Raw genomic sequence first — 12,468 nt, 5'->3', positions numbered from 1 at the left:
TTTACAACATATTTATTAAATTTGCAACACAGTATTTTGGTCATTACCTTCTTTCCCTCGTCATCCTTGACTGTCTTATATACCTACCTATCTAGGCATTTTCTCCTGCCCTTAGACATTTATTCAATTGGCAACATCTTAGGAAAACAAAAAATGCCAACAGGAAAGGAAAGTCATTGAACGGATGGGTACCTAGTCTGCTTCGTTTTCAATATGCTTTCCAATACCTTCTTTTCCCTCTAAATTTTTGTGCTGTTGAGAAAGAAGACTCTTTAAAAATGGGAATTATTTCTGAAGAGCATCGGGATCACTCTGACGAGCCCCTCATGGAGCTGCAGCCATATTCAACTGCACCCTAATTGGCAGGTTTGTCGGGAACCTATTGAGCAGGACGGTGAGGAGAAAGAATGAAAATTCATTCTGATGTACTATAACTAGCTTGCTCCTCTGATTGCTGTTTGCTCAACACAATAGAAAGTTCTAAATCCCTGGTAAACCGTAACTGTTGCTTTTGGCAGGTTTCTAAACAGAAGAGGAAAAAAAGGGGACGACGACGACGATTAGTTTACTTCTGTTCCCTTCCCCCTCCCCGATGCGCAGCTCTATCTGTAACCCATGTGGCTGGGAGGCAGCCACAGCCGGTTCCAATTCCTTCTTTCCCACTTTGCGCCCCTGCTCGCTGCCGGGGCTGAACCGAGCCAGGACTGGCCGCGGGCTTCCTCCCCCCGCCCCCCCGCCGCGCCGTCCTCCCTCTCCGCCGCTCCATCCGATCCTCCGGTCCCCCAGGGCACAGTGTGGGAAGTACGAATTTCCGCTGAGTTTTCTCGGCAACTTTCGGAGCTCGTCTTTCTCCCTCTCCCCGCTCCGCCCGCCGCCCCCCTCCGTCTCCTCCCCGCCCGCCCCCTCCACCCTGGGAGTGCCGGCGGAGCAGGCGCTCCGCTCCGCATCCCGCCCGCCCCCCGCGGCAGCGCCGGCCCCGCCACCGCCGACCCGCACCCGCGGGCCGCCAGGGGCGGCAGAGCCCGGGCGGGGCAGCGATCCCGGCCGCCGCGGGCCAGCCCATGGTGCCGGACACCGCAACCTGCAGCCTCCGCCGCGCCTGCCTGCCCGGCGCAGAGCTCAGCCCGGCGCGGAGCAGAGGAGGGGGCCATTAGCAGTCGCGGAGGAGGCGGAGGGGATGCCGGATAGACACAAAGCCGGCGGGGGAAGCAGCCCACGTCTCGTCCCGGGATGGGGGTGCCGCGCCGGGTCCGCCTGATGGTGCTACCGCGGGTACTCTGGGGCTCCGTCCCCCTCATCCTCCTGCTGCTGCCCGCGGCCGAGCCCATCTGTCCCGAGCCATGCGATTGCCAGCAGCACCAGCACCTCCTCTGCACCAACCGGGGCCTGCGCTCCGTGCCCAAGGCTGCCGAGCCGAAGGATATCCTCACCTACAGCCTCGGGGGCAACTTCATCGTCAACATCTCCGCCTTCGACTTCCACCGCCTGGCAGGGCTCCAGCGCCTGGACCTGCAGTACAACCGGATCCGCTCACTGCACCCCAAGGCCTTTGAGCGCCTGGACCGGCTGGAGGAGCTTTATCTGGGCAACAACCTGCTGCCTGCACTGGCCCCTGGCACACTCAGCGCCTTGGCCAAGCTGCGCATCCTCTACGTGAATGCCAACGAGATCGGCCGCCTCAGCGCTGCCTCCTTCTCCGGCCTCAGCAGTCTTATCAAGCTGCGACTGGATGGCAATGAGCTGGGCTCGCTAGGCGACTCTACTTTCTCAGGGCTGCCAAACTTACTGTACCTGCACCTGGAGTCCAACCGCATCCGCTGGCTGAGCCGTGGTGCCTTCACTGGACTGGCCAAGTTGCGCTTTCTCGACCTCTCGGGGAACCAGCAGAGCTCCCTTCGTCACCCAGACATCTTTGGACCGCTGCGCTCCCTCCACACCCTGCTGCTGGCCAGCAACAGCCTGCGGCAGCTGACGGGAGGGCTCTTCCAGCACCTGCCTGGCTTGGCGAAGCTCTCGCTCAGTGACAACCGACTATCTCACCTGGCCCCGGATGCCTTCACAGGGCTGGGCTCACTGAAGGAGCTGCGCCTGGAGGGGAACCTGCTAAGCCACCTGCCTGTTTCCCTGCTGGAGCCGCTGGGCAACCTAGAGGCGCTGGATCTGAGCCGCAATGCGCTGACCGCCCTACATCCAGCTGCCTTCAGTCACCTTGGCCGCTTGCGGGAGCTCAGCCTTCGGGACAATGCGCTGGCGACGCTCCCTGGCGAGCTCTTTGCCTCCAGCCTGGCCCTCTACCGCCTGGAGCTGGAGGGGAACGCCTGGAGCTGTGACTGCCGCCTTCGCGGCCTCAAGCACTGGCTGGCGGCCTGGCACTCCCAGGGCCGCCTGCTCACAGTCTTCGTGCAGTGCCGCCTGCCGTCCACCCTGACTGGCAAGTACCTTGACTACCTGCAGGATGCCCAGCTGCTGCCACCGCAGGATGGTGGCTCCTGCCCCGATGGCGACTCTCCCTCCCTGCCATCTCCTGAGGGGCTCGGCGGCAACAGCAGCGTCGTGGGACTGCCCCCGGGGCCGCCGCCAGCCGCTTCCACTGCCCGCTTAATGGGCGCACCCATTGCTGCCAGCCCCACGCCGCCACCACTGCCCAGCGCGGCGTGGCCCCGTCGGGCCAGTGCCGCTGGGGTCCCGCCGCTGGTGTCCGACCCGTGCGACTTCAACAAGCTGTTCCTCCACAACCTGTCGGTGGAGGCTGTTGGCTCCAGCTGGGTGACAGTGCGCTGGGCTGTGCGGCCACACCGCAGCCCCCGCCTGCTTGGGCCGGCACGATTCCGCCTCCTCTTTGACCGCTTCGGCGCCGCTGTCAAGTTCCAGCGCTTTGTGTACCTGCCAGAGCATGGGGAGCCAGCGGCCACACTGCAGGAGCTCCACCCGGACACCCCCTACCTTGTCTGTGTCGAGGGCATCCTGGGCGGCCGCGTGTGCCCGGTGGCACCGCGGGACCACTGCGCCGGGCTGGTCACCCTGCCCGAGGGCGGCTCCGCAGCGGCGGCAGGTGGGCCCCGCGGCCCTGACCAGCAGCTGCTCACGCTGGTGCTGCTGGCGGTGAACGCGCTGCTGCTGCTGACGGCTTTGGCCGCCTGGGCCACCCGCCTGCTGCGCAAGAAGGTGCTGGGGCGTCGGCGTCGGAAGGCAGCCCCTGTCCACGTGAGGCAGCTTTACTCCACACGCCGCCCACTCCGCTCCATGGGCACCGGCGTCTCTGCCGACTTCTCGGGCTTCCAGTCCCACCGGCCGCCGCGTGGCACTGCCGCCTGTGCCCTCAGCGAGGCCGACCTCATCGAATTCCCCTGCGAGCGCTTCATGGACAGCGGGGGCAGCCGGCATGGTGATGAACACTTGCTGCAGCGCTTCACCGACTGAGCCCGCCGAGGCCCTGAGGCCGGCCGGGACCTGCGGTCGGCGCTGCGAGGGACGGTGGTCTCTGACGGGATGGTGTGGGCCCCGGGGTCGTGGCCTCCGAGGGGCAGAGCTGCAGCGCAGTGGCTGTGTTCAGCTGCCCTTACTGCAGACCAGGGCTGAGGTGGCCTGTGAGATGGGGTTGCCTCTGCTGGAATGTCACTGTTTTTTCAGGAATCATCACTAACCCAAGGAAAAGCCCTGACAGGCGGTAACTGTGCCTTGGCACAAGGAGCAAAGCGGCAGGAGCTACTGCCAACAGCAGCCAGTGCCTCCCTTAAGCAAATTCAGAGCCGTTAATTTGTGTGCTATTTTACAGGTGGTTTTCTCCAACTGCAGTTGGGAACAGCCTGGAACAGTGAGCAGCCTGGCCCTGTGTGAGGAAGCTTTGACCAGGTCTTTCCAAGGCACCAGCTCTTCCTAACAAAAATTTGGATCAATCTTTTAACTGAACTGTGTGCAACCAGGGAGTCACTGGAGGGCTGGAAATGATTTTTTCACTGGACAGTTTGAAGGCTGTGCCGTTTCCACTCAAACCGAATGTGAGGCTATTTAATGTGCACAAGTGGGTTTTCTTTTTGTTTTTGTAAACGAGAAACAATAATGCAGCTAGTTAGTTCTACAGGAATATATTGCTGACACCACTAAGAAAAACTAACATATTTTTGTAATGTGTTTACAAATGAGCTATTTTTAAATTGTTTTTGAATAAATACTGCTTGGTACTTGTGCTATAGTTGTCTGGGTCCATGACGGTCAGTAGACCGCCTACCCTCACATAATCCATCTTCATTTCTAAATGGGCAGATGCATTGGTGAACTGTTGATGGATAAATAATAATTGGTGCCTTTCTTCAGAAACAGTAATAGGTGAGAATATTTCAGGAACATGAGACAATCTTCATCATAACAGGCTGTTCTCTCTTAGCCTACTAAAGTTAGAAGCTTTATGTACCTCACTGTGAAATAAACGTTTTTGTATATTAATCTAGATTCTGTATTTTGTGTAGCTGAGTGAGAAATACGAAAGTTAAACTCTTATGCAGTAGTATATTATGTTTGAGTTGTTTTGGTTTGTTGGTTGTTGTGGGTTTTTTTAAATTAGAATTTTGCTTTTGGTTTCAGAACAGTGCTAATCATTTTATGGTCAGTTGCTCTCTACTTCTCAGACTTTCCTAAATATTTACAGAATGTGGTTCTGTTACTAGGAAATATGGTGGTTTAGTTTACATTAATAATTCTCTCTGTGTGGTCTAGAAATGAGCTAGTTAAAGAAGTCCAAACCAGACTTGCAATTTAAATGCAAATGTTTTAGATGGAATTTGGTAAATTGCTGAGACCATTGATACTACTTCTGCTCCTTTGAATTTAATGTGCAACCTCAGATGAACTCTTGTGGAACTGAATGGCTTGAAGGAAGTGTTAGTGTACTATGGAGACATTTTGTCTCAATATGATGCATTCATTGCTGACCTGAGGTGTTCGTGACTACAAGTTGTTTATTACCATAATTGCAAGTAAGCAATTTGGGGTTTTTTCTTTTTTTTCCCCCCCTTTTCTTTTTTCAGCTGAACAAGTGTTTACAAAAGATACCATAGTAACTGGTACCTTCAATTGGAGTTCAGTGACAGAATGGAGAGAAAACACTTTATGTTCTGAAGGAGAGAGATCATTTGCCTTAATCTTTGTCCTTTAAATAGAGAAAAAAAAAATCAAAGTCTTGTTTCTTGGTCAGTAGCAAGAAGTCCTTTGAGACTTCATTTTGACAGGCTGTAGTTTTCAGGAATATCAGGGGCCAAACAGTTGTCAGTGTATAGATTAAAATTCATCACTGCTATAGACACAATGCTGAATGGAATTAAAACTGAAGGAATGTGGGATCAGGTTTCATTTTCTTTTGTTAAGAATTAAATTTCCGTTCTTTTGTATGTCTGGGTGTTTTTAGCCATTTATGACTGTGGAGTACACCACTGTTTGTTGTTGGAAATGCAGTGGGATTATTGAGTAAAGCTGTGTATCACACTAACGTTAGCTCTATCACTGGATATTCTTCCAATGGGAGATGCATAGATGCTGTACATGGTTATAATCAATTATGTCAATAAATCCATTTGCTGAAAGAAAACTGGTGTCTTAGATTGTGTCTCATAATTCATCCCTCTTCAATCAGCTACCGGCTGTAGCTTCTTCATATTACGAGCACTGCTGTTGGACAAGCATGAGGACTGCAAACAGTGTCTTATCAGTCTGTCATATCTTTTCATCATACATTATGTTTCCTATTTTATTTGTAATATGTTTGGATAGTGCAAACAGAAAATTGATTAAAATGGATGGTTCTGAAACAGGTAGATCACTGTCCCAGTATAGACTAACAAGGCACCATTACATCAGTGAGCTTATGATTCCTTATAAGCTAATTAATGATTGGGATCGTATCAATAGTTTATGCTCATTGGAGTTCTGAGTGTTTTTCAGCATTTTCAAGCTAATGATATCAACATGTCACGTTGAACATATGTATGGTGTTCTAATTAAGAATTCACTGCTTCTTTTTAAATTTATACAAACATCTGGAGAATTGATAGAATGAAATGGCAATGGCTCTTTGTTCCATCCCAGGAGAAGATACACAGATCTGCACAACAGCAACAACAAAAAGATGGTTAACAGAATGAAGTTGTTGACTTTTTAAAAGTCACAAGTTTGTATCTCTAGGAATAGTTAGGCTTTGTCTGCAGATGTTACAGTATTTTTGCTGGGAGGGAGCTGTACTAGCAGGTGGTTGAGGAAAGAAGTGTCAATGACATATTGAATGTCTGATGTAAATATAACATGGCTCTATTTTTACCAGTAGTATTTATGAATATTTGGGTCTTTTTAAAAGTAAGCTTCTTTCTAAAGAATGACTGTAAAAACAGCCCTTTCTAAATGGATGAATCTACCATGAATTTTTGCTCAAAATATTTGTCCTTCTACCAGAAATAAGAGTTTTACTACCTTGTCGTTTCCTGGAATCCATGCAGCTTGGGGAAGAGTAGACTGAGTGCCATTCTCCTGCTGAGTAATTACTGAGCACATTATGTAACAAAGATTGTAAGTCACCAGAATATTGCCCCATCAAATTAAGTAGACTAATTTGCGGGGGGTCTGCAAAAGGTACTGTGGCTTCTTTAGTGGCAGCACTGCTTGGTTCAGCAGCCTCTGCCACCTCCTGCTCCCCGGCTTCGATACATTGACCCTCACTGCAGTCAGCTGGCATGGTTGGTTGTGCGGCTGGAAGGTGAACTGCAAAACTGATCTCCTGAAAAATAGCCTTTCCTAGTACCTTCCTCTTCCCTGTTTTTCGGAGAGCTCAATTTCCTGAATTCTGCTCAACTCACACAAGCACTGGAAGTAGCAAAATGTGGATGCGGAGTTCAAAGGAAGGAAAAAAGAGTCAAAGATGGAAAGCTGCTTAAACAATCTCAAGTATTCTTGACATTCAGTTTGTCCACAGTCTTAAGAAAATCTAAGCTATTCATATTAGATAAAAATCCTATGTAGATGATATACCTTTACTGGAAATGGTTAATGATCTGCAAAATTGAAAATGCTTAGAACTTCTCTGTAAGATCCTATAAACGTTGACATTACAGCATGGGGCTGGAGAGAAATAATCTGAAGAGAACAGAGGTGTAATGGTGTCTGTGAAGACCTACATGTGGATGAAAAACTCTTGTTAAAAAGAACTGCTTAACTATCAGAGCCTGAGTTAACAGAGTTGAAATTATAAAATTATTGATTTCTTCATGCGGTGCTATTTTTACTTTTCACAATGCACTTCAAATGCCAAATTTTAAAATATTGTCAACATTTGAACCCTTAGAAGAAGGGGCCTGGTAAATTATATATGTTTCTTGTGTCTTTTCCTTTCTGCTCTTTCCTGAGAGAGATTTGAAAAATGAGGAATTTCAAAGAAAAAAAAGAGTCTACTCCAGTTTCATCAGGATATTTATTTAACTGGTAAACTTACATTTAGATTGTAGTGGATGAGTCCACAAAAAGTCATTTGTTTCCATGACAGTATATGTATTTGCAGAAAACTCCTCCAGTGAGCAAGAGATATAGTACGTATTTTCAAAAATCTGGTGATTCCCACTAGTTGATGTTTCTCTGGCCACCAAGGGTGTACATGTGTCATGTGAGGTCCACAAGTGAAGCTTTGGTTTAAAAAATTGTTTTTAAAATCAGATCAACCAAATGATGTTTTCGCAGCAATGTACTTGATTTTTCATCTGGGCAACCCTTGAGACAAGTTTCTTTATAAATGTTGAATCTATAATCTGATATTTGCTAAGTAGAAATGGGGAATAAATATTAGGAAACTGCATGTGCTGGATGCTGGATTTGTTCTTTTTGCTCCATGCTAAATATAGCATAGTTTTGGCAGCCTGTCCAAATACTGCTGTTGTGTTTTTCCCCATAAAAAGTTGAGTTTTCTCAAGTGCATACTTTAATTCCCATAGAAATTAAATTCCCATAGAAAAATAGTCAATTGTCTGTAAACACTAATGTCTTAATCTTAATATCATGGTGCATGATTGTATTTATAGAGATGCTTCTTGGTAAGTCCTTTTAAATAAATTATCTAATTTGTTTTTACAAACAAAACCATAAGAATTAGAACGAATAATACAGTATGAATAAATAGTTGGAAGAAAACTGCTTCAAACATAATCAAGATATTTGCTATCAAAGAAGAATCTGACACTTTAAAGAGAATTTATGAGTTTTTATGCTGTGACCTGTTGTTGGATTTTTAAAGGTACATTTATTTATAGTTTGATAATCTATGCATAATAATTTTATGTCACAGAGATGAACTGTTTGTCCGGGGATGGGGAAGTGCCCACATATATATAATTTAAAAGCTATTGAGTGCTGTAAAAAAAATTGGAGTACTGTTAAAAATATTTATTCTCATTAAAATATTACCTGTTTTTTCATGCAAAGTGCATTTGAAGTTGTTGCCAAGTAAAGCAGTCCTGAGCTAATACATTAAATGGTGTCTCTTGACTTCAGATAAATGAGTATAGTCCTGTTCTTTACTTTATCAAGGTTTGTTTTTTTTTAATCTCCAGACAAACATAATCTCAAATCACTGTTTTTCCCCCAAATAGTTCAAATTTTTGTATATTCAGGATTTTGAAATACTTTACTGCTCTTCAGAGAACCATCCATGTACCATAAAAGAATCTGAACAAACATTAGAGCAATCTGTGAGTCAACATATGTGTAGCACTTTGTAATGCAGCAAGTGCTCAGAGGTTGTGAAGTGAGGGGCTTGTATTTTAGAATCTTGTGAGAATGAATGCCCAACAGAACATTCATACAGAGTCCCAGCTGTGCCTTCTAGCGATGGCAAGTGTATTAATGTAATATAGCACCCTATACATCAGTTTGGTCTGGTCTAGTTAATTTTGTTTTGCCATGTGAGACTAGAAAAAAAAAATTTGATTCTAATTCAAGGAACTAGAGTGGATAAGCTTTTTGTGAAGTTCTTGGCAAAAATCCTGTCAGCCAGGATGTCCCTGGTTCACTTAAGTTCTCACATGTGCAATTTGTTTCATTGTCATTAGTGTATGTTTGTTTAGTTGTAGTAAATATTTAGAAGTCATTTGAATAGCTGAAGAAGGCCTGGATACATATAATAGATACAAATCATATACAGAAAGATAATGAGACAAATTTTCTCATTGAGAGATTGATTTATCTTCTAAGGGACAAATACTTCAGGGATGTTGTTTTGAAAATAAACCTGAATGGCAGTTTTAAGGCAAGAAAGGAATATTCTTTCATTGGAACATGAAGAAAGTAGGAAGGTTGCAAATAATTACATATTCTCCTATTTAATTCCTTGCCAACAAGAGCAAAGATTGGCATTATGTTAACAAATTATATTACGTAGAGATACATGTGTATCCTGTCTGGATTAAGAAAAGTTCACTGAAACCATATCTGGGCTGTCACTTTTAAACTAAGGGATTCATTGTTACACTACTGGACTTTATCCTGACAGTCAGAAGAACTCTTTTTGATATGTCCAAATCCATGTTTTAGTCCAATTTTTAGCCTTGTCTGTCATTGTACCATTGACATATCTATGATGGTACAATTTATTTTCCTCATCTTGCTAACTATTCAAATCTTGAAGTTAAAATTTTGAAGTTACTCAGCACTGTAGCAGCCTCTATCTGACTACTATAAAACAATTTGAAGTAGAGGAGGATACTCAGTAGAAATACCAATCAGATGAAAGGTCAGGAATCATTTTACTTTAGAGGAACATGCTCAGGAAAAGCATACTTTCAGAAAAAAATAAATTGTTTATAACTGAAGGATAACATGGTTTATTTGCCATTACTGTGCCATGATCTAAATCTTGAACGAGTATATGCAAGACAAGGAGCATATGTTAGACTTATGAGACAGTTTGGAGTGTTGCTCAGTACATACAGCAGATGTTTTAGCATGCCATTTTTTTCAGCAACAGCTTGATCCTTCTTCTGTTTCCACTTCACAAGAGTGAAAAGATTTCAAGACTCTTAATGTAGGTACCCATCAATAATAGGTCTGTGGTGATGGAATTAATTATTTTGAAGGACTGTGCTCTAATATTCAGTGTTCATCTTAAAAAAAATAAAATATTTACTTCTCAGATCTGATCAATTTGGAGAGATAAACCTTAGTGTTAACTGACATGGAAATTACTTTCTCAGCTGATAATTACTGAAGAGGGGGAATCCTTCATGACATTGTTCACAGTAAGTTGTTAACTCTGAAACTTAAAGATGCCACTGTTTCATTGTTGGTAACATTATCATAAGGACCCAATTAACTCATTTTCCCCGAACCAAACTTCTCCATTTCCTCTTGTTGCCTAAAAAGTTATACATATTATTTAAAACATTTTGTCTAAACCTTGTTTTTCTTTGTTCCAGCACTGCTCCTGTATTAGGTATTGGCAGTATAAAACTCTACAACCTGTTGCAACTTTATAACGTAAGAGTGGCAGAAATATCTCAGAGCTATCTGTGCTCACTGAGTTTAATGTGAAAATGAATAAAGTAGGAAATGTACCAAAAATCTGGAACTTCACAGATTACAGTTCCTGTAATCCTGGTGAAGGTGCTGAGGTGCTCTACAGTTTTGCCTAACTGCTTGTGCCTTCCACTTGAGTGCTCTTACTGGTGTAGCCCTACCTTCTTCTAGCATCTTACTTATTGGCACAGGGTTTTTTCCAAGAGATTTGGGGTGTTCAGCTCAGCAGTTTTTTGTTTTCTTCTTATCTCATTTTTTAAATTCTGTATAATGGGAGTTTGTTTTGATTTGATTAAAGTTTAAAATACAGTCTGCTCCTAGAAAGAGAAGGAAGGAATACATGAATTTTAAATAAATCCTGCTTAAACAGAAGTTATTTTTTTCAGGAATGACTTGTGATAAGAATGATTCACTGGGATCCCACTGATACTATTCTGCTGCACAAAGCAAAGTACAGTGTTCTGGTTTTCCTGCCAGGATGTATCCCTGAGAACCTGAGACTGCAGAGGTCCAACAGAAAATAAAGACATCCCTTACTGTCATTTCTGTGGCTCAAATGGAAAAGAGATTCAGGCTGAGCATCTTTTTCACTAGAATGGCTAAGAACTTTATTTATTCTATAACATGTATTGACCTAAGCTGATTTTGTAACTGGAGAGTTATAAATAGGATTCATACTTAAGGCAGCGTTGAAAACCTGACATTTTTGGAGACAAAGCCTCCTTAATTTTCCTCTGTAAAACTGAAGTCAGCACAGACTGAAGTAAGTGGCAGTTTGCTGAAAGTTTAACAGCTCTTTGAGGTGTCTGTAATATGCAGTTGGGTACACTTTCAAACAGTCTCTCTTGTATTTTATTTAGATGTATTTAGAATATGTCCCAGGCAGAAAATACTAATGAATTCCAAACCATTAGCTTGTAATGATACTGACTGACTTAGGTTCTGAATTCCTCTGTTGTTTTTATTTGCACTTGCAAGTGCACCTGAGGCATACCTGAACTCCAGTCTGATCAAGTTTTTATCCAACCTGGTAAAATCATGTACTGTTCCAATTAGCACAGCAGTACCTGAAAAACTCTGCTATTGTCACTTACAGCTTTTTACTTTTAGCCTTTTCACTTATATCATAGTAGAAAACCATCTTAGCCTACAAGCTGCTAGGCCTTGAGATATGCAGTTGCTTATGCAATAGAATTGTCAGTTTTTCCAGCCTTACAAGCACAGACAAACTCTAATAATAAGAGCAGATTTGGTTTTTTTTGCTCCCTCCCCCTCCACTGTGGTAATAAACATGATGGATTAGAGGTTTGCCATAGATTACTTTTGGCAAAGTTTACCAGTAGTGATGGTAGTGGCAGAACCCAAAGGTATATGCACTGGAATAATCATTTGGCTGTTCAGATTTGAAACTCTACAAAATTTGGGCACGTGAAAAACATCACTAGATCTGATTTTATACCTTTGGGATTTACCAGTTTTTATATCATGTTTTTTTGCCCAAAAATATTCTTTGTCTTCTTCCCTGTTTTATTTTCTCTTTTCACTTGGCTAGTGGCTTTTGGATTAATACAGCAAGAGTGACCAAAATATGTGGTTTTTTGGATGCTGAACATCCAATGTGTATGAGAAGCTGCAGGTGCTTAGAAAACATGATGCCTTACAAAATGTGCAAAATACAGACTTCAAGAGGCGTCCAAGTTCAACTTTTGGTCATTACATAGATAGCTGTCCAAATTCATCTGTTATCCTCCCTCATCATTGTTAGCTGCCTTTTGTTTCTCTTTTGATCTGTAATGAGGTGTCATGTTTTGTACCTCTTACACTGTGTTTTGACCTCATCCTGAGTACTGTAGCCAGTAAGGTTCCATTTTTCTCCAGAGCGGCCAGTGCATGTATTGGGTATTGTTTTTATGCAGTATGAATGAATAC

The 12,468-nt window shown here is 44.2% G+C and overlaps 1 protein-coding gene across 1 annotated transcript; it reads left to right on the top strand.

Moving 5' to 3' along the window:
• Window positions 1-1,029: 1,029 nt before the first annotated feature.
• Window positions 1,030-5,581, top strand: TRIL (TLR4 interactor with leucine rich repeats). The gene has a single exon (XM_027639310.1). The coding sequence runs from the start codon at window positions 1,231-1,233 to the stop codon at window positions 3,418-3,420; it is 2,190 nt and encodes a 729-aa protein (XP_027495111.1). The 5' UTR covers window positions 1,030-1,230; the 3' UTR covers window positions 3,421-5,581.
• The last annotated feature ends 6,887 nt before the right edge of the window (window positions 5,582-12,468 follow it).

This window comes from Corapipo altera, unplaced genomic scaffold (genome assembly GCF_003945725.1).
Source record: "Corapipo altera isolate COAL_440 unplaced genomic scaffold, ASM394572v1 44, whole genome shotgun sequence".
NCBI lineage: Eukaryota > Metazoa > Chordata > Aves > Passeriformes > Pipridae > Corapipo > Corapipo altera.
This window is presented reverse-complemented; position numbering and strand designations above follow the sequence as displayed.

What these genes read in the sequence shown, in the direction of transcription:
- TRIL (XM_027639310.1), top strand. Translation starts at nt 1,231, where the DNA reads ATGGGGGTGCCGCGCCGGGTCCGCCTGATGGTGCTACCGCGGGTACTC.